The sequence below is a fragment of the Anticarsia gemmatalis genome, chromosome 21 (assembly GCF_050436995.1).
Source record: "Anticarsia gemmatalis isolate Benzon Research Colony breed Stoneville strain chromosome 21, ilAntGemm2 primary, whole genome shotgun sequence".
Classification (NCBI taxonomy): Eukaryota; Metazoa; Arthropoda; class Insecta; order Lepidoptera; family Erebidae; genus Anticarsia; species Anticarsia gemmatalis.
Window position 1 is genome coordinate 7,413,686 of NC_134765.1, and position 23,763 is coordinate 7,437,448.

At 33.7% G+C, this 23,763-nt stretch overlaps 1 protein-coding gene across 12 annotated transcripts in view; it reads left to right on the forward strand.

The window, feature by feature from the left end:
- Positions 1–23,763, forward strand: part of pyd (zonula occludens-like protein polychaetoid) — a 120,556-nt gene that overhangs the window by 5,904 nt on the left and 90,889 nt on the right. For all 12 annotated transcript variants that reach the window (XM_076128525.1, XM_076128528.1, XM_076128533.1 and 9 more), the window contains exon 2: positions 20,663–20,714. In XM_076128525.1, coding sequence (XP_075984640.1) covers positions 20,663–20,714 — 52 coding nt within the window. The remainder of the gene's footprint in view (positions 1–20,662; positions 20,715–23,763) is intronic.

Genomic DNA, 23,763 nt, shown 5'->3' on the forward strand with positions numbered 1-23,763 from the left:
TAAGGAAGCAGAATAAAGCTCATATTTTATTCATATTTCAAAAATACTAAGTTGTTGGATTGCACGTATTAACCAATATTTAAAAAAAATCGCCATTAAAAAGCTACATTGTCAATGGTGACCAAAAACCATAGACAAATTTTCATTTCATAAAATCTTGGAATTACAATAAAGGACGTAGGCAAGAGTAATTACTTTGTTATTGATAATTATAAACTAGTTTTAATATATTATGTTGTAGATTTAATATGTGTAGGCAAATAAGTTTAATATGCATGTGCTTGAATAGTTGATTAGTGACTGCAAGGATATTATTAGATGTTACGTTCGTCAGGCGCGTAATATAATATTGACTTGTTCATTAAGCACGGTTTGTGTGGGATGTGTAGATAGAGCTCAAGTATGCAGACGGATAAAATTAATATATTAACATTAAGTATCCCATATTTTGTATGTTGGTAAATGTAAATCTAACTTAGTCAAAGTCGTCGAAGTGATCCAAAAATCGTTGTATCCAATTAGTTCGTGAGTTATGATGGGGCTGACAGGTTTATTGTTAAAGGATTATAAGCCTTATAATAAAAGAAGATAAATATAACTCTGCATCCCACAGAATCCCACTTAAAGTAAAAAGCTTACATAGCTGTTTTTTCTCACGGTATTTGGTCCCACAAAATATCTCTTATTTTTCCGAGTACCATTTGAAGTCCTGTTACAAGAAAAACGGTCCCACATAAAACTTTTATAAAGTTAAGACATTTAAAAGTAATCAACATGACCTATAAAGTTTATTATCTGTGGTCATAAATGTCAATACCATTTTGGAAATGTAACGGTTCAGGATGTTTTACAAGTTGATAAGTTTATAACTTTCATCTTTTATACCTAACACGTGCATTAAACACCTGCCTTCTCGTTTAAAACTCAAATGTTGATGCTAAACGGGAAGCAGATGTTTTTGCTGATACTCGATACAAAATAACCGCGAAATATTGACAACATCTGTCAAATTGGTTGGCGCCAATTTTATTTTCTTTTTCTCGTACACGTTGCCAGCAGTAAGTTAAAGTTCAAGTGCTATTTTTAGTAAAAAAAATCCTTTATTGCTCCCTCAATTTTTCTTTGTTAATTATCGCAGGAAGAAGATACTTGTTAATAAATCTTTAGGGAAATATTAATGAAATAACAAGTAACGAGTGACGTGTCGGGGTCAAAGGCCGGCCAACCCCGAGGCAATTCGAGTAGCTATTACATCGCTATTGCTCACAGGGTGTGACGCGGCGTGTGAACCTTCCATGGGAATCCTCCTTGCAGCTTATTATCAAGTTTTTGTTTAATACCACTCATACGAAAACTTTGATTGTTAGGCTTAATGTTACGGAAGTTATCTGTTAGAGGCTTAATGATAACATGTAATTTTGTCTGTCGGACTCGGTTGCTGTTGAAATTAAAAGCTGTTATACGGGAAGAGTCATTAGCTACTTTAAAACAGAATGTACTAAAAGAATTAGAAACGAATAACTATCTAATTAACACTGGAAAGGCAGTAGGCTCTTAGGCAAGTCAGCATATCTTGTCATAAACTTAAGAACAACCTGTTTCCGCGTTATGCCGTGCGCATATAAATCTAATATTGTTCCAAAAATCTACACATTTAATAATATTTTCCTTAAGCCTTTCCATTGATCTCTGAAACTGATTAGAATAATAGAGTATATTAAACCAAAGTGTCTCGGTAGAAATCGCCATTTTCGCTTTTAGAAATCGGCATAGTAATCTAGCTGTGGCTTATGAAATAAACCACAAATCACGCGAGGTTACTCTAGCGTCCATTATTTAAACACTATTTTGGTTAAAGTGAACAGTAATATTCAGGTTTGCAACCTCAACATTGGTAAAGAAATATCTACGGACAACTCACAGGCGATCATTTGTTTCCAAACTGATCAGAGCTTGTACTCTGGAGACTAGACCAACGATACGCATTAAACATACCTACTTCAAAAATACATGTGTACTTAAGAAAACATTATATTATTGATAATAAGTAAGTATTACTAATATTTGTGTTGTATGGGATTTAAACTGCACTACCGGTGAAGTGACCACCATAACCATTGCTACAAAGGTGCATTCAGTTAAAATAAAAAGCAAACGAAATAGTCTACTGCTTTTAAAAAAAGGTTAAACCGCAGTAAAGATCTTCAACGAGAAAGCTGGTACACTTTATACATTATTAAGTAGGGTTAAATTGGCTTAGATGTGTACAGAAGTATTATGTATTTACCTCCTTTGAGAATTCTTTATCTTACAACTTCTTTTAGTTAACTGTTCCGTTCAAAGCAAAAGACTCTAGTTAGTGGTGAGCTTTAAGACAGTTTAAATTTGAGACTAAACAACGCTAGCTCGAAGTCAATTTTTCATTGTCTGTTAATCCAGGTCCAATATAATTTAGATCTGATAAATAATGCATGAAAATTATATTAAAACGCCGTATTTATTAATCAAAAACAGTTGTCTGCTAGTAGAAATTCGAGTTTTTTTAACCCATCTCCTCACTGCCGGGCAAGGGTCTCCTCCACGTTGGCCAGGTGCAGGATGCGGGAATTTGCACGCCCTCAACGACTGTTTTAAACAATATTCAAGGATAACATGCAAGGTTTCATCAAATAAATCGAGAGTATTGCTTTTTGGATTTTTATACGTTATTCTGAAATTTAACAAAAGCAAGCCTTTATTATTCTTTTACATTTAACAAGTAATCATTGTAAGTTTGTTCTAAAACAAACAAATCAGTCTAGCAGAAAGTCTATAAAAAATAGCTTTCATAGAGTAGGCCTACGATCGATTCGCGACAGTTATACAAATCGATCGATTCCACGATGTGACTACGTTCCAATGCATTTACCATAAAACGCTATTGGTTAAGGTGCCAATCAGTGTACGTGCATGGCGAGGGGTTCGATGCCCGGCTGCGTACTAAATGAGAAATAATGCCCAATTATGTACTGAAACGTTATTGACTTGTAACGCTTGCTGATGCGTATCGGTATGCGGGTCCCAGATTTATTGTTATTATAAACTTGACACTTGAAACATAAATGTAATTTAAATATATTATTATTTTGGTGTCGCATTATGACATGGATTTCTCAAAGTTTTTCTTTGCTTGGGTTAAAGAATAGAATGACTTTTATTGTTCTTTTTTATGAAGCGCTAATCTTAGATATCAGAATGGATGTTCCACCACAGAATAAATAATAGTACAAGACTATTACTAACTAATTAGACTCGGTTAAAAATTCTGAAACATATTTTATTTAAACATTGATTCAATGATAACACTTGCAACACTACAAAATGTACGAAGCTAATAATTTTCAAAGATCATCGACTAACTTAATTAGTAAGAAGTATCCCATCTCTATTTAAGGCGGGCCATAAAAAGTTCAGATTAAAATCATCAATTTACGGTGTTGATATAATGGCGCGACTGTAACGAACAGATATTGTTTTCAATTAAACCAAAACTGTTAATTATCGTCAACGAGACCGTGTAGTGCTTTCCGCTTCCCAAAATTCATCGGGCGACCAATTTTGTATGCTTTTACGACCAAAGGCTTTCAAAAACGTGTTGTTGCGAATTACAACGAATTAAATGTTAATGTTTTAATTAAACTTTTTTTATGTTAATTTTTATTTGATCCTGATATTATTGCAACTTTATTGATTCTGTTGACTTTAGTATACGGACAAAAAGGTTTAAATTTTTATAAAAAATATGTTAAAACTTTTCCAGTAATGAAGTGGTCTGGCAATGGAAATATCGGTCCTTGAGAGTTAGGTAAATAAATGTAGAAATGAAATGTGTGGTTTTGTATTTTACCTAGAAATAGAAGTCCTCACAAACAAGCTAAATAAACATTGCGATAAATTATGTAGAAGTTATAATATTGACTTGGAAATACATACCTACTGGCACTCTTATAAAATTCTAAGAATGCGATAACACGTCCTCTGTTTAAAAAAAAAAAACAGAAATCAGTTACCTACTCTCATAATGAAAAATAGTGAAGCGCAAAAACGTAATGAAGGTAAGCATATTTTCCTAACAATATCCCTAAAACATATTTAGGTATATGCCCTAAAAAGTACTTAATATATATATATTATGTGAGTTTCTTATATTCGATCTTTTGGTCGACCGATTTAATGTTTTTTTTTAGACTCCGCCGGTGAATAGAGTTATCAAAATCATTAAATCGTGGTAACTGACTATACGATTTCTTTAATTCGATCGTGCATGTTGTCGGTGTTTCAAATATTCATCAGCCATCTTGTAGTCCGTCCGGGAGCACCAAACGCTAAATGAGTCCAATGAAGGCGGAATTGACGGTGATTAGGTCACTTCATGGCTCCATGATTGTGTTAATCAAATTAGCGAATTCTCGGCTTGAATGTTTGCGTTCTTGTAATTCATGTGGACGCCATGATGGATCAAAGACAAGGACTTTATTCGTATCACATTTTTGAAATGATTGAAGCACAAGACATGTTTGAAGAAAAGAGGGAATCAGCTGTATGCTTTTTAGACAAATTGCAGAAAATGAATTAGGTTAGAAAAAGAGTAACAATTGGGATTGAGTTTGTTAATATTAAATAAACACAATTATTCAGTTTTCTTTGTTTTTTTTTTACTTCTAGCTTATTTTTCCTTTTTCAATTCCATTTCCATAATCACGGCTTAAAGCACTATTAGTTTGAACTGGTTTGAACAGTGCGTCCCCTCGGGAACACTACCTGATTGCATATTGGATTATTTAATCATTTCCCTCTTTGCAAATACAGGATGTGCGCTACCTATGAAACTTAAGCTGATTCCGATATTGGAGATTGGCTACAGCTATGGGGAATTATGCTCCCCTAAGTAAACCTTTAGTTGGAATATTATATTGAGTTACAAAATCAATCTTGAGTATTTCTTTCTAAACCATGGATACTGATTTATCAGACGAAAATAGACAAAACAAAAACAAAGCGCTTTTTTAAAACGTTGAAAGAACAAAATGGCGGCACTCCTATTTCAATACTTAATCAGAGAATGCAGTTCTTTGAAACGGCTCCGATATAACAGGAGTCGATTGTAACGAGAATCCTTTGATTCACTTTACAACGAAACTAAAAAGAAAGTAACAATCAAATACACTAACGAGAAATTTTCCCGCCGTTTTACTCACCACGGCCATTGAACCCAATTAATTGGTGAACTGTTCGATTGCAATTTAGCAATTGTACAATTCTATTGCTGACCATTTCCCGGTTTTAGAAACAGGAGCCGTTTAATCTAAATTATTGGTGCACTTACCGAAATTAAAAGTAAAACCACGGAGTGTTCGTTCGTTAAATGTTATGGCGGTGTGCGGGCGCTGAATGAAAATGAGCGCCTAATTTGTAAGCATATGCATGATGGAGGCATACCTAGACATTTGACTTAAGATATATTGTGTATTAAATACTTCCATTTGGAAATAACATATTCTAAACGTGCGTATTTCAGTATCAGGGCAACATGTACTGGAATCTTTAAAATCTTGAATGAATGAATGTGGACTGGTACTTAAAATCCAGGCTCCTAACTGCTTATAAAACTGATTTTCCTTTTTTATAACATTACTCGTCTTTTCACCCTTGTCCTATAGTTTTTCCTCCTTTTTTTACTCACTCCCGTTTCTTATTAATTCTCCTTCATACATACATCTAGATCACTCTAACGCTGACTCTTTTCCCACATGTCTTAAAACATGTAAGGCTGTAAAATGCAACATAACCTTCGTGTTTTGTAGTTTCAGTACAATTTAGTCACACTCAAACCAACAACAATACAATAATCAGTGAACAATACTTCATCAATCATCTCATCAAACAGGCCGAACAAAAACCTTACGAACACATGTCATAGTTTACGCCAACATATAATTATGTGTTCAGTTAATTTCTTAGAAGCTTCCGTACGTTTGGTTCTCAAGGCATGGATCCCACGCACCCGTGAACTTGGAAAAACTAGTCAGAAACTCCAATGAGATCAAGATCAACGTATATTGTATGTTAATTGTTAATGGTGATCATTATGAGTGTTATGTTTTATGTTGACTGCTGATCATGAAGACTGGGTTTGATTTGCAGGTCGAGCAAAATATGTCTTTTTAATTAATATTATAATATTTCTCAACGGTTGCCCGAAGTTTTGTAACGACCCTGATAAAATGGCAATAGGCCCTATTACATGGGACTAAAATTATTAATGGCGAAACGAGGTTGTATTCGTTACACGTCTGCCAAAGCCTTCGGGTATAACAGGCATGATATACCCCTACAGAAAAAGTATGCCTATGTATGCATGTACCTATGTTATGTTGTCGTTTTAATACTTTGTCGTAGTTCTCAGCTTGTTTTAACCGCAAAAAAAAAAGATTTCAAATAACTCGATGAATTTCTTATTCTACAAGTTCGTTCCGGAAAGTTCTTTAAATGTGAAGTGCATGCTTTTATATTTTTTTTTTGAAATCCTAATGAATGTTGTGTACTTGATTTGTAGTTGTACATTATTTATTATTATAAAACGAAACAAAAACAATAGCTAGTCGCAATAATAGTAGCCATTATTCTACTCTCTCCCACGGGAAATTAATACAAATAATCTTCACTCCCAATCCCTATTTCATTCATTTTTTACAGAATATATTGTCTAGGCGCGTCTGGAACTGACAGCTTAACAAATTATATTAGGCCCGGAATCTTCAGAGAGAATTTTCTTCAAATAAGTAGGTTGTAAACTTATGATTAGGTACTTGTCATATTATCATATGGTAAGCAATAAACCTGGTTTCAAAGTTGCTCAAGCCGGCCGAAGGCTTATGGCTGGCTAAACGACATTTTTTTCAATTGAATACCACCGGGACCGACTTTGCGTGTCCTCTGAAGTACGGAGACAGTACAAATATTACTCAGAGGCCACCAGTATGTGGAATGTCCGTGCTACATATATGGTAGCTTAGCACGCTGATCGTTTAGATTCTTATAACAATGATATTTGTTAAACAAATATGTATATCACGTAAATTTTTCTGGACCAGCGTAGTGACTTAAGGGCTATCCTCTCCCTCATTTCGGCAGAAGACCCTAGCCGAGCAGTGCTGAAAAGACATGTGTAAAAAAAAATGCTTAATCATTTTTACCCTTCGTTTCTTTAACGGCCGGTGAGCGCAACTAGCAATAAGTGCTTCTATAATAAACTACAGACTTTACTATAATAATTCGTTACGCTATTAAAAATTCACAGCAATTAGTCTGGATCCAGACGACGTGATTATTTATTAAAGCAGTGAAACGAGCTTAATGAATACATTCGTGAATTCGTCTATGTTTGGCTTGGGGCTTCGACCGCCATGTTTCATTCAATTGGTAACGTGCGGGATTTTGGCAGTGATTTTCGGTGGCTATGTTATTAGTTGTATTGGTATTTTAAATGAGAGTTCTGTTTTGTTAAGCAGTTGTCTAACCGAGTGCTTTGCGTACGTCAAACAGCAGAAAATATTTAAAAAAAGGAAATAGTAGAGCCTAACAACTAAGTAGAGTACCTTAGCTTGCACTATTTATAAATAATTTAATAAAAAAATATTTATTTCCAAATGTTAAGTAGCTGTATCAAACAGGTCTTCAGCTGCATGAGCCTAAAAGTCATGTTTTCAATTCGAAATGTATCTAATAATCAATCATTATAATTTAATTCCCCAGTCGCGAATCTTACTAATAACTAACTACATACTAATAAGGCTTTCTACTAAGTTGTTAGGTTATAATATACCTATTTGAAATTGAGATTTCAGCTAGCTTAATAAATGACAAAATACGAGAACATTTTCCAACGCCAGTAGCTAAATAATTATATAGTCAGTTTTCATCCAAAAGCGATTACCTACCAAACTTGGCTTCCCGTCACCTACATATAAGGTAGGTGATAATTCATTCACAGTAATGAATCAAACGGATCAAAAGGCAAGGTGTCAATGCAATAGAAGACACGCGACGGTTGTAAAATATAGCTTTTATTACATCCATGTCGGCAGACCATTGGACAATGCGTGAGCAGAATTTGTTACTGCTTAATAGAATCTAAAATTGTCTGACGTGTTTCGAAATTTCTATTATAACCAACAGTATACAACATCCAACATCAGTGTCCTGCATAGCGATAGCAACTAATAAATAACTATACAATAGCCCAAAATAGTAATTGTTTCAATAGCTTTTAAGTAAAATGTACTTACCTTTCCTCAATAATAAGTTGCCATAGTGAATGGTAGCCCAAGTTATTCTCCAGCCCTTTTGCCATGTATTAAGTTTTCATCAGCAAACAAATACACATTCCTATTTTTAATGTGAATCAAATTGCTTCTGGATTGGAGATACGATGGAAATTCGATATCGAAGGGAATGGGAAATAGTAGATCTTCCCCACCCTGTTCTGTCTTGTCATCTATTTCTTTATTGCACTTTTTCATGAATACAGACTTCATTTGCAGCGCAGATACGGCGGGTAGTGAATGGAAATATTGCTAGCCTTTGTTCTTACGTCAACTGTACCGTGGAAAGAGACTTTAGTGCTACAACCATCAAATAATATCAGTACAGTGGCCAGACCAATGTCTTATTCTATTACCTCAAAAATAGACAATCCTTTGAGAATCCTAAGCTCTAAAATTATCTAGAAGTAGTTTTAATTTGTTTTAAGTAAGAACAACTTTAGCTGTGTAAAACTTGGACCTAAGGAACAAAGCTAGAAATTGAATTATATCTACTTAAGTAGAGTCTCAATTTAAGTTTCACTTCCATTACAAATATTATTTAAAACTATTCTTATATACGTCATATTAGTAACTCTGCTCCAGAGCCATTTTACAGAAAAAAAATATGTTGTTCCGATTATCTTAGGTTTGGAATTAACTGACTTCGTTTATTCTCCCAGACACTTCAAAAGTATACTATATGGGTGTGTCTTGGATAGGTAAGGAACATCCTCTTCTTCATCGTCACTGACCATTAGTTGAAATGGGACTCACATGCCTATCCAATATTTAATTTAAAGAAAACACTAGAAAGCACGTAGGTAGGATGTTTTCAATTTACCCCAATCACTTCAAAAAGTGACGCGTGTCGCGACAGCTTTTACACTGTTCTGTTTACAATGCTAATAAAAAAACACATTAGTGATGTACAACAGTGTAATTTAAGCCCTCACACGTACATATGCGAATAGGGTTGGGGTTGGCTATGATTAAAAGCCGTAATATAGTTACTTAGTTGACACACGCCACGTTTTATAGTCAACTAGCTATTGCTCGCGACTTCGTGCACGTGGTTTGTGACTTAAGACAGAATTTTCATACAACCTTTCATCCCCTATTATATCCCCTTGGGGGTAGAATTGATCAAAGTCTCAAAGTCTTTCGTAGCGGATGCCTACGTCATAACATCTACCTGCATGCCAAATATCCGCCTTATCAGTTATCCGTCTAGTGGTTTGGGCTGTGCGTTGATAGATCACTGTCAGTCAGTCAGTCAGTCAATCACCTGTGAGTTATATATATTTAGATAGTATATGATGTCCGTTAGCGGCTTATGTTTTGTATTCTAATAGTGCAATGAGTCCAAGTATACGAGCGGTTTAGTAATAGTTTAGTGATGTCAGAGGTAAATACTGTGCATGTTAAGTTGGCATATTTATTTTATAAGTGTAAAATTGGAAGAATATAGAAGAGTAAGAGCAGTAAGATGTCTAAATAGATAATTATGTGTTTGCTATATATCTAGCGTCTTAAAAAGACTTGTTTCAACATGGTTACTGACTATAAATTATTTTTTGATATGATATCTTAATTAATAGTGTGTTAGTGGCTAAATTAAGCATCAGGCCAGGATCGCCACGAATGTAAACAAAAATTAGGGTACATAAAATAGTTTAAAGGCATAAATCCTTTGATTGCCTAACACGCAATAACGACGACAGAACCAAATTGAAACCTAACTAACTAGGTACTTACACGAATATAGATTCAGATTTTATACAACCTCAAAAAATTTACGAAAAAAAATTACGCAAACGCAACAAGGCATTTTAAGCTATTACATGAGGCTTACGAGAATCAAACGTATTTACTCGTTACGTAGTACTTGGAGTGCAATGACCGTGTATTCAGAGTATTGGACATCAAACACAATACACTTGGAAACGTTGACGATCAAGACAAAAGGCTGCTCAATGACATCTCACAAAGGAAGTTGTGGTCAATGCGAGAATTACTACGGAATACCATCTCGAAATTACGATGCTGAATATTTAGAAGTGATGTGTGATCGAGTATTTTGATTTAAAATAATTGTAGAGTATTATTTGTGTCCGTTGTTGTAGGTTTGTAAAAGTCCATGCGACTCAAGGGCAATCTTTAATGAGGGTGTTGTCTTAAAATAAGTTCAAGTAATTAAAGTTATTTTTTGTAAAAGTTACTTAGATTGCAATGTTCGCAGTACCCAACTATACAAATGTTTTAATGTCGTATAATATGCGACTTTATATAAATTGATATTGGCTTAGAGGAAATTCATTTTATGTATAAGTAAAATAAATTACTTTCATCATTATTAATAGTATCGCCATATATTTTCACGGTTGTTGAATGACTGCGGGTCATTAATCTTTTTTACCTTATCCCAATTATATTTGCTTCAACATCTGTACACTTAGGCATTAATTCTATCCACGTAGTGTGAAAAACAAGTGAGTTTTACTTATAGTAGTGGTTATAAATATCGTGTTACAGGCATTCGATCCGGGACGCACGAAGGATGATATTAGATCATTTAAGTGTATATTTGTTTAGATGAACAGTATTGAATAGTACCCTTCTGATAAAAGAGCGGAAATTGGACCGCTTTTCACAAGTTAGGTTGAAATATATCTGTTTACTGTTTGATTTTTGTGTTGAAGCGATTTTAAGCTGTGGTTCACTACGTACACATGTGTAAATTTTGATCAACTTATTAAGTGTAAATTAACCATTTTGTCATACAAAATATTTGTTACGCGATGATCGGAAAATACTACCCGTAGGTTCATGATATTATGGTTTATGATAGTGACAGTAGTATTTCTTGAAGGTGTTTATAACTTGTATGTAACCATTTAATAGCTAAGACAAAACTTAAAGGAAGCATGCGTCTCATTGACTAAAAAAATATTTTGCAATTAAGCAAGTTTGAATTTATTACAAAAGACAGAAATCACATAGAGACACGAGAATTACGTTTTGTGTGAAAATGTTTTGAAAAATAAACTCTGTTCAAGTAACATGAAGCTGAAGTTAATTTATTATCTGACAAACATTGTTGAGCGACTAACTAACGACACAGCTAACTTGTAATATTTTACACTTGTCAACTATAACATTCGGCAGACATATTGTTTTTGTTTCACGTTCCATATTTAGGCACGACAAGATAAATGTACACTTCAACATGATGCTTCCAGAACACGCTGGAAAGAGAAGAAATACAATTAAATGAATTATAAACAAAATGTTTTCAGTGATATGCAAGTATTTTGACACCCAGTAGAACGTTTTTCAGCCGTGAAACTATTATAATGCTTAAACCTTAGTTGTGCCTGATGGTTGCGCATAAATTGGGTACGTAGTGATAATATTCATGCGATGTCAAAATCTAAAAAAGCTATGGCTAAAACTTAGAATTCTTGTGTATGCATCGTCTTGGAATTGGTCAATATTATGGAGAATAGCACTACTTATAAGAAGTTTTTAAATCTTTCTCAACATTCAAACAAATAAATCGACAACCAAATCTTTCAAAGAACCTCGAAAATACATTACTTTCGACAACTATTTCCCGAATCGCAGCGCCGAGAACTCCCAAACGTTCCTAAAACCGTATATTTGATTGGATGGAGAACCCAATTTGGCATTTCTACTAGTTTTCTTGAGTTTCTTTTGTGTCAGTTAACCTGGGATTGGAACTGTGCCCAATAAATTTCGATAGGTCACCGGTGGGCGTAGACTGTTTGGCTACAACCTAACTTTATTAGGGGTTTACGGGCAGCCTTTACGTGATGTCTTTTTCTACTACAATAAAATTTTCTCGCCGCTACGAACCTGAAGTGTGTTGAATTATTTAGAAGGGTCCGCAGTAAAATCGGGTAGATACAATGATTTTATCGGTTAGAGGTAGCGCGTGCCTCTGCTATCATACAAATACATAAATAGATTCTTTTGACATTTGCTAAACAAGAATTTCTGTTTCCAGTTAGCGAATAGAACATCATTTTGACAGATTTTTTAAACCAATGTTTATAAAAAAATACCTATTTATCTAGAATTAAGTGATATGTAATTAAAGAACAAAATAAAGACTTATATTGACTATTAATCCATACTTCAATAGTATACCTCGTTCGAATTTGCTGTATTTAAATAGGATATCCGCAACTATACCATAAGGTTAGGCGGTGACGATATTATCTCATGCTGTAACAAACCAATCAAGAAGAGAACTCCATATTAACTAACTAACCAGTCAAAAACAAACGTAAAACGTAGACATAACATCCACAAAGTTGTTCGTCAGCCATTTGTTTACAAGTTGTTAGTCAAAGTTCATTGAACTTTCAGGTGCAATGCATTACGAGATGTTGAACTTTTTATTAGCTGCCGTAACAAGGTAGCAAAGGTAATGGCGTATTATGCCTTGTGATATGACTCATGCTTGTCACCTTTTTTGTATCGTGTAGACCAAGCAGTTTTATTTTGCTGTGCTTTTTTCAGTAGGTAGGTAAGTTTTTTCTGAAATAAGATTAAATAAAGAAAACACTAGTCATGTTATTAATTTACTAAGTTTACTTAAAAAGCGGACAATATCTAGTACAGTGCAAGTAGTATTTGTAATACCTAAGGAAATAATATAATTAATAGTTATTAGTCTCAGTAAATTAATATATTCAAATTAGTCTTTAATTACGTACCAGATCCTTGACAAGTCAGCATAAATATGACATAATAATAATTACCTATAAACAATAACATAATAAATGATTATCTTGATTACTTTGCCTCTTTGTGAGTCATACACGTAACTACTGAATAATACGTTGCCTTGAAGCAAGGGGCCCTTTTCATTCCTTTATATGGAGAGCTGAAACCCACAACTCAATATTCATATGAATAATTAATAATTGCATATTGGATACCTCATTAATTAATTAAGGTAACGCTTTGTTATGGGCGCTTATATAGCACCGGGTGCGTGCACGTAGAATGGGTATGAAACTTTTCGTCAAAAAGGTTGCTATCATTAAATTATGTTAATGTTACTGGCCGATACCGTATAAATAAAAGTAAAAAATGCCTTATATTTAAAGGAAGAAATGTTATGTTTTTTTAGTTTCTAATGGCATTCTACTATTTTTATTTAAAAATATGGCCATTGTTATTTTCTGAAACATGAAAGAAGGTTGTAATTTATTTGTTACGGATGGAATCTTAAGTAAGTTGTATTTGATTTGTATCCTTTACGATCTTATTACATACTATCTGGCAAAGAAACATGTCTATATTATCATAAATTGCATAAACACTGCCGTAATTTAACGTTATCGCTTCCTGTTCCATCTTAGTAGAGTTTAATGGTTTCGTGAGTAATATTGGATAGTAAAATCAATGAGTCGATTGATCTCGACAGCCGCAGTGCAGTTGCCGAGTGCCGTCGTGAATGCACCGCCTTATGAGCCAAAGTAAACATATTGGACATCTCGGCGTTATATGAGCAGTTGGCGAGAATATCGGGTTTATTTTTATGAAAGTGTTGCTATAAAATAAAATGTGGAAAGTTTTCGGGAATATTTTTTAAGTTGTGTTTTTATTCATTTAATTTAATACGCTCTATTCTATATCTGAGAACTTTATATCATAACCATGAGTTTATTTTAGCTTTAAAGTCTCAATTTATTTTAAATATCAGTATTTAAAAAGTAGAAATAAATGAAAATCAATCCGTTGTAAACAAAAAATAAGTTAAGTATTTATTGACTATTTGCATTCTAATAAGTTAATTAAAAACAAACACAGGATACATTGATTACATAAACTGTACGTTTAATAGCCAAATAACGATTTTAAAAGCCCCAATAACGGTCTTTTGAGCCATTTACCTCGCATTGTGAGTCTATAAACATCACGTATTGTAACCAATCGAATCTATAAAGGGCTAGTTTATTTGATCAATGGAGCGTAACAGATCTGTGTATTCCGGACGTGGCGTATCAAAAATAATTTGTCACAAATCGCTTGACGGAAGAACCAATGTAGATTTTATCATGTTACTTTATAATCTGTGGTCTGTGCCTTTGATCTTGAAGCGGCGTCGAGGGCTCTCTGGTTGGAGAATAGGCGCGAGAATGTTTTAAAATAGGAACGCATTTTAAAGTGATTATGGTGCGATTCGTCTATCGTCATAACTTTTGGCTTCTTGACAGATTCTCTATATACTTAGCTGTCAAATTGGGACGTTAATGGATTGAAAATGGATTTTTTTAAATAAACATTTAATTTTGCTGCAGTAGTTATGTCACTGGTTGTGCCACTGGAATAAAATACTTTTTGTGATTCAATATTTTGGAGCACGAAAATATTTAAGATTAAAATATGTAGCTGCTTAGTGCTTAACTTATTTTACAATTATTTACCTACTCATAATATTAGTTTGACATTTCGTTCGTTTACCAGAAAACGAACAAATCCGCGTGTAACAGTAGTCTCGTAATTTTACAACCCGTCGTAAATCCTATTTGTATTTCGTCTGCAAACGTTAATTTTAACTTTGAACGATTAGTTACGGTTGAATTTGTTCCAAGTCGCTATTAAGTAATTGTTATGGAGGACAGTCAGCCACCCGTGACTTCTTGCCGGTCACCAACTCGCTGGGCCGTGGAAACAAATAGTAATCATCTTGATTTACTTGATATTAGCTATTATCATACAACTTCGATGGCTATCTACTCGTATATAAATGTATACATATAACGCTCAGGTGATTGACTGACATAGTGATCTATCAACGCATAGCCCAAACCACAACACGAATCGGGCTGGAATTTGGCATGAAGGTAGATATTATGATGATAAGAAAGGATTTTGATCAATTCTACTCCCAAAGGTATAAAATGTATGAAAGGTTGTATGAAATTCTAACAAAAGTCACAAACTACGTGGACGAAATCGCAAAAGCTCGTAATAAATAAACGTACAGTTCAATCTCTCATCTACAATCTACGTACATTAAAATTCGAATCCAATGTAATAAATCTTTAAAAAAACATCTTTTTCAAAAAGCGTTCTATCATTTTCTTTGACGCGCTTTAAAAATATAATGTAATATCATATCGACAGTCTATCAGCAAAATTCTAAACCTAGCGAAGGTATTTTAAAAATCGAATACGCTGGCTGATGAGATACGTTCCTTCGTAAATAGCTTTCGAGAAAAATATCTTGAAAAAAATATGGCTGCAATTTAGAGAGAATATTATGATAAAAGGTTTATAAGTTTGTTGATAACTTGTTGTAATAGAACGGTATAAAATACAGAGCACGCTACGAATATGTAAGTATAGTCAGATAATTTAGTAGCAGCCACGAATTTTTTAGATCATAATTTTATCCATATTTTTTTGTATTTGGTTTCTGTTAGTCCCCCTAGCCCGTCCTCACGACACAAAAGCAATCAGTGCGGGAGGTGCCAATTAAAAAAAACTGTTTTTCCAAAAAACAGTAACCGTATCAAACAGGCCTCAGTCAGCGGTATAAGCCTGCGGCCCTGCGGGTCACTGATGTTCTAAATTGTACATTTCGTATACTTCCTAGCCACGACGATACAAGGCTCTTTGCTATGTTGTTAGATAGTTCGACATGACAGCAATAGTTCACGATAAGTTGCCGCAATATTGAGATTTCTGCACGGTACTAGTAATGTCATTGTCATAGTTCGCTTGTTCTTCATTCTTGCACTGTGGGAAAATAATTCATTGTTTACGTTATAATTACTTGAGATTATGTCAGACTCGTGTAATACTAGTAAATGCTTTTAAATACTGACTGACTTCTGCGTTTTGCATCTATCTTCTCTTTGCTTTTAATATATTTAATTGCTTACGTTTCATGAACTGATTAGTATTTTACAGTTATGTAATTAGCTGCCTGTCTACCCGAAATTAATTTACTTTCTAAATCAGTAGGGTGTACAAAGATAAAGTAATATTGCACATATTTTGATCTTAACTTTTACGTGAGTACTTCCATACTTAGATAAAGAAGCATCTAAGGAAGTATAATGCGGAAAAGTAACCATATCTGTAATTCACGTAACAAGCGGATGTTACAGTGTTATACTTGCAAACCGATCATATGAACATTATGTATTCAGTAATTTATCAGTAAACAACCTCATAATCAATAACTAGCCCGCGAGTAGTCGCGCATGAGTCGAAAAGACCCAGAGCATAGAACAGAATTTGATCCGTATTTTTTATAATATTATTTATTATAAAAAATACGGATCAATTCTGTAGCTCTGGGTCTTTTCGACCCATGCGCGACTACTGGCGGGCTAAGTAGGTACATAAATAATAACAAATACGTTGTAATTTTTCTGAAGAATCTAATGAAAGTAAAACTGAAAAATTTTGTATTTTCTCCCGCATTTAAAAAATTGCTCTTGTCTTGCGGGTACTTTTACAAACATACAAACTACGGACACAAAGTACAACTAGACCCGAAAGAACTATTAGAAGTTCGCAAAAAAATAGTTTCGTGTAGGAATTGAACCTGCGACCTTCCGACGCAATGGTACGCGGCGTGTCGACCTTAACCACTGCGAAGGCAGTCGTAGAAAATAGAACAATTCTCCAATTCTCATCGTATGTGAAATGGTTTCTAAAACGACAGCTCAAAGAAAATGAAATTGCTATTCTTATCTCGTTTTAAATGAACTTGCCAAAGAATGGTAAAAGCTTTTAATGGACTTATAACAATCGTAACTTGTTTATAAATGAGTGTAACATTTCTAAAAGGGCACAAGTGATGTCTTTTTATCGTGAGATGTTTCCTTTTGGAACTAGCATGTTGAATTAAAAGCATCACAAATAAGAGTAGATTAATCTGTAGGAGACTGGAATCAGAACATTTGTCTCGTTCCGTTTGTTTACTAAATGTCTTTGTTAACTTATTAGGGAACAAATAAATAATTGTCTGCTTTATTTTTACACTTTTAGTGCAGGAAACAAACCTTTTGCGTCCATATTCTCGTGTTAAAATTGTATAGGCTTTTGTAACATGTAAATAAAACTACTTTTAGCTAAAAATCACTTTTTTAATGCAATGTCGATTCTGTATGATACCGCCAATTCCAATGGTGCCAGAGGAATAAAAAGTTAAGTGATTTGTGACAAAAGCTACTTTACAAAAATACATATAAAAGGCTTTTTTTTTCAGTGCTATATTTGTGAAACACTTCCCTAAAAACAAAGTAAACTTAAAGAAACATTTTAGATCTACGTTAGATTTTTTTTTCTTTATTCTGCGATCTCCTATCTCCAATCCCATCATGGGTGACAATTTGTGGTCAGAAAAAGCGTTGACGACGTCCGCCTCACGTTATACTCGTGGACATTGAACATCCTGTGATCAGATCACCTTGAAAAATAAAAATTGTGAATATTGCCGGCAAGTGCATTATAAGACTGCCGCCTAAAAAAACAACTTACATGCAATTTGCAAAGCAAAACAGTGTTGCGCAAACACATATTAATTATTTGAACGCAAAAATGATTGGACCAATCTCTCTGTGAAATTGCTACGGAATAAGATTCTTTAAATAAAATAAAATTAATATAAAAAGGTATAACATGTTTATTCATTTATTTATATACAGGGTGTCCCAAAACTCAACGATAATCCGTGACAGGATGAAAGGCCAAGTCATACCGGTTCTAGGAAAAATAAAAAAAAAATTCCATATCACTTAGTTCAGCAATAATAGACACTTTTCAAAAAAGTTGAAATTTCACACCCTTGGTCGCATTTTCAAGTCCTGTGATCACCAATGTCACAATTTCGCTGTGTTTTTTTGAATTTCGTGATCTTCATTAAATATGCTATTAAGCGTAAAACAAATTAATGCACAAAACATTGTTAATTTAATAAAAAAAGTTAAGTTTTAGTGAGTCATGGTTCACAAAAATATCGTTAGTTAACTTTGACGCTTCATATTGAAAAAAAAATGTACTACACTACCCTTGGCAAGTTATTTCAAAAGTTGGCGCATTTAATCAAGATTTCAAAACTGTGCAACACTTGTCACTTTTCTTGCCATTAAAAATGTTATTTTTATTTGAACGACGAGTATACTCGAAAATGGACGAACGCAGTGGTACAATTGTATGGCGTCCTCGTTCCCGCGATCTAAATCCAGTAGATATTTTTTACTGGGAATGCGTAAAAGAAAAACTCTATTCGAAATCAATACAAAATCTATCAGAACTTCGCCAGAAAATTGACACAGCGTCAGAGGTAATAAATGCAAGGAATTTTGCTTGACTGGTGCAAAGGTATTTTGTAAGGCGTTGCAGAGCCTGTATTCGTGCCAGAGGAAAACAATTCGGAATTACTTTAGTTTAAGGAGAATAATTTAATAAGAACGATGGTTCGTTCATTCTTTTTTTTTATTATCATTACCTATTATGTTTATTACATTAAATATTGGTTATGGACTGACTCAATTACATCTTTACTAAAAATAATTGCTTTCCTTTGGCACGAATACAGGCTCTGCAACGGCGTACAAAAGATCTTTGCACCAGTCAAGCAAAATTCCTTGCATTTATTTCTTCTGACGCTGTGTCAATTTTCTGGCGAAGTTCTGATAGATTTTGTATTGATTTTGAATAGACTTTTTATTTTATACATTCCCAGTAAAAAATATCTACTGGATTAAGATCGGGGGAACGAGGAGGCCATACAACTGTACGACTGCGTTTGATCCATTTTCGAGGATACTCGTCGTTCAAATAAAAATAACATTTTTAATGGCAAGAAAAGTGACAAGTGTTGCACCATTTTGAAATCTTGATGAAATGCGCCAACTTTTGAAATAACTTGCCAAGGGTAGTGTAGTACATTTTTTTTTCAATATGAAGCGTCAAAGTTAACTAACGATATTTTTGTGAACGATGACTAACTAAAACTTAACTTTTTTTATTAAATTAACAATGTTTTGTGCATTAATTTGTTTTACGATTAATAGCATATTTAATGAAGATCACGAAATTCAAAAAAACACAGCGAAATTGTGACATTGGTGATCACAGGACTTGAAAATGCGACCAAGGGTGTGAAATTTCAACTTTTTTGAAAAGTGTCTATTATTGCTGAACTAAGTGATATGGATTTTTTTATTTATTTTTCCTAGAACCGGTATGACTTGGCCTTTCATCCTGTCTCGGATTATCGTTGAGTTATGGGACACCCTGTATATTTGGGATAACAAACAGTAGTACTTATAATAATAAAGTAAGTAGTCTAAAGTTACATAAGGATGACTTATAGTATGTTGATTATACCGATTATACAGCATTATCCACAGTACACATAAAAAAGCTATGAACCTTATCACCTTTTTCGGAAATGGGAAGGTAAATAGCAATAAAATAAATACTTAGCTAGATTCTACTCATTAATTCACAAAACAGATTAGGCAATGGACATATTCTGTATTACTCTTTTTTACTCACTACTGTTCAATACAATGTTCATATAATACGTAACTGGTCGCCCTGTGCACTCAGAGAACAGTTGCAATGCTAAATGCATTTTGACAGACGTCAGAGGGTTAACGCAAAAGGAGAGGGACGCTACAATTTCATTGCATTCCTTTTCAATTAATCAACTTAAAACGAAATAGAGAACAGCCGTCTGGTAAAGAGCATCTCAAACGAATCTAAGTAATAAATTAACTTAAGCACTTCCAAGGTATTCGAGACTGTGTCTTGTCTAGAAGTCGGAAACTAGATTAAAAATTCCGCTTGTCAAACAAAAGTTTACCGGAACTGTGACTAAAGAATTCTTTATGAACAGTCATCCGATAAAATTAGACTCTCTCCAATTTCTGGCTACAGTTGTTGACGACAAAGTTTCAAAATATTTTGACGATGAAATAATCGGAAAACTGTGGAAAATCATGTCTTACTAATATTAAAAACGCGAGACTTCCTGATGGGAATGTTGAAAATTTTGTTACTATTTCACGCAAGAACTACTGAAAGAATTTGGATGTAATCCGGTATATGGGTACTTTACAATCTAATTAGCATATGGGATACTTTTTCGGATGAAGTCGCTAGCAGAAGCTAGTAATTAAATAAGTGAGACCTAAAATTCCTAGAATAAACCTCCTTTCAGCATTGAAAAAGATCGTTTTATAATCTCCCTCAACTTTTAAGTTTGATAATAATATTTTAATTAAACTAACCTTTACTTCCCTTTGTTTCAGGATACTGTGATAACACCAAAGACAATATGGTGATGAACCACAATATACACAGGTTTGTACATGATCATAAATAATTAATTCATAAGTAAAGTAAACTTGAACAACTGACACACGGTCATCTGATTCCAATCAGAGCTAGGAGGTGCTATGATAAAATCAGACAATTTATTGATGTAATTATATACTTCTAAATACATACTTACTTATATAGACTAAACAACCGGGCTCAAAATAGAAACACGTGCTCGTACAAAAAAATATCTTTGATCGGATCGAACCCAGCTCTTGCGGCGCTACGGTTATTGTGAGTGGTAAGTTTTAACCACTGCCCCACTGAAGTTTAACTTCCTGTAACATTTCAAATTAAACTAGTTAAATTATACAGTCTTGTTTAATGAACACTAATCATGAAAGCTAAGCTTTTATCGTCGTTTTACATTCGATAGTGTAGTTAACATCAATAGTACTGAATACAGTTGAAATTAATGACCGTGTTGATCTTTCTTTTTATCTAATTACAAGGTTTAGCATTTCCTGCTATTTGCAAGTTTGTTGCAATTAACTGTCGTTACTAAGGCAGTTTGACATTTAAAATGTACTCAAAAATTTGTTGTTATGGTAACCGCTAGGGACGCTGATCTGGTTTTCATAAAAAGATTGTCCATAGTTGATCTATTAAATATTGTTTAAGCTCATATAAAAATGTCAGTTTGAATAGATAAACTACCGCTAAAATTGCCATAGAAAACGGGCATTAGTCGTAATAGAGTTGGCTTAATTTCATAAAAGTAATTGTCTATGTTTCAATGAGTCACACCAGCACATCAAAATATGACTATTAAACATACTGCATTAAATTTGTGTACTTATGCTGATAATAATAGTTTTTGTTTTATCAAAATCGGGTCAAAATTACCGAAGTTACAGCGTTATAAAGTTTCACTGCATTTTTAAAATTGCGTTGCTTCGCGCGCTATGCGCTGACGTCACGACGTGACAGACACGCTTGTTCGACTGCGGATGATGCGGAGTTTTGACTTGAAAAGTGATTTGCATTTAATATTTAAAGAGTCTGTGTATGTGTATGTGTTATAAATTTAATCATCGTGTTTTTTTGTAAAATAAGCCTCCACTAAGATATCCTCGATCTCGATCGCCACGCACACAATCATCAACTAGACCCAGGTAAAGAAAGTTGAACTCGTATACTACTAATAATATTATTGTGTGTAGTTAACAATAAAATTAAAAGTTTGTTACAACTGGCATTACAAATAATGAGTGTTACGTACCTACCAAGTGTAAATTTGGAAAACATAGTTTTAATATAATATTATTAAAAAAAAATTGTCACCCTGCCGCTGATTTTAGTCAGGTTGATGGCTATCATATGAACGCATGAATCTACTCTGTAGGATGTCTTATATGATTGAGTGTGTAATGAGAACTTTTAATTAAACAATTTAATTTTGATATTATTAGATTTAATAAACATGAGTTCTTTTTTCAAAACAAAAAACCAACGCTAACTCAACCGCCGCGCTCGGCTCGCCGCCGCCTGTGAGGTCATTGAACTGCTCATTAAATAGTACCTATCCACTGTTTAGTAGAAGTTCATTGCTAGCTAGGTATGAACATGATATGGCATCTTGATCTTGAGGAAGTGTTCAAAAGGCAATAAACTTCTATTTAACATTTGCGCTTGACAGTATCTGAACCGGGCTTTAAGTTTTAGATTAGGTGTCTCTTGCAAAAATATAAAACAGTTTAGGTACATAGTACAGAAAAAAACATTTTTTGGGGTGTTTTTTCACTGGACTTAGTACACATAGGAACAATACAATATTTTCTAACCATTTTGTTTGTCCACTATAAGCAAAATAAATTATTTAAAGCGAAACCGCGAGAGACAACGAGCCTATGTAGGTATCGGCAAGTACTAACGAAATAGCAGTGTCGTGAGATGACGTCACACGTCCGTGCGGCCGCTTCGCCGGAGTTTGGCGCAAAGGCCATACTTTGACGTTTAATATCTCGGTCATTTTTGAAGATACGAAAAAAATAAAAACAGATTTTTTATCCTTGAAGTACCTAGTTTTTAAATATGCTCATAACAAAAATCATTGGTGTGACTCATTGATTCTGCTAGTTGCTAAAATTATAAAATATTAAAATAGATATACCCAATTCTTTCGCAACTGAAAACTTGCAATTTTTGTCTGCTTTCTACAATAAAAAAACGCGTAAAAATGTTTAAAATGCATTTTGCAGTTTAATTACAAAACTCTTTATCAGATGTTAAACAAAATGGCCGAACCTGTTGTAACAGTTATAATACAATTAATAGTTATAATAGTGCCACGGACACCGGATGGCCATTGTTGACGGGATTTTTATGTAACACATTAAGTAAACAATACTTATTGAATTTGTTGAGTGTTGCGATATTTAGTGGGGGATTTAGATTAGACTGATTAAATTGCGTAAGATTGCAATTTTAGTAACTATTGAAAAAAGTGTAATCAAAAATTTTATTTGAGTTTCAACCTTACACCTTCCTATGTCTCCCATTCTCCTATTTTCGTTGACATAATGCATTTTAGAAAAAACCTAATATGTCTCAAGAATGAGGGGAACTTTTTGTGGCGAAGTGATATTTCAATTGATGTTCATTGTTGCCCAAGTTGCGAACTATTTTCTAGAAATCGAATTCACTCGTTTGTTACTAAAAGTTGCAATATTATCGTAGCCTTCTGTGTCAAAGAAGCGTCAGTGGCTCATTAATTAAGTTATTTGCAGCGATAAAACAATGAATTGACATTTGAAACAGTTGCGTTTTTGCCAACTTTTTTGCAGGTGCATTGCGGAAAAACTAGAATTGCACCCATTGCAGAAAAAAGCAATTAAGTAGTCATTCGTTGTGCAGGTTTTGTGCAACTCTAATACCAGTTTGGACGCTAAATACTAAACAATTTGATACGAATTAATAAAGTTTATTGAAACCAAACTTGACCATTTTGATATCGTTAGACCACAATGAATAAGACAAGAAGTATTGTCTTATTTCACAAACAAAATCAAAGAAAATTCTACAAACTAAC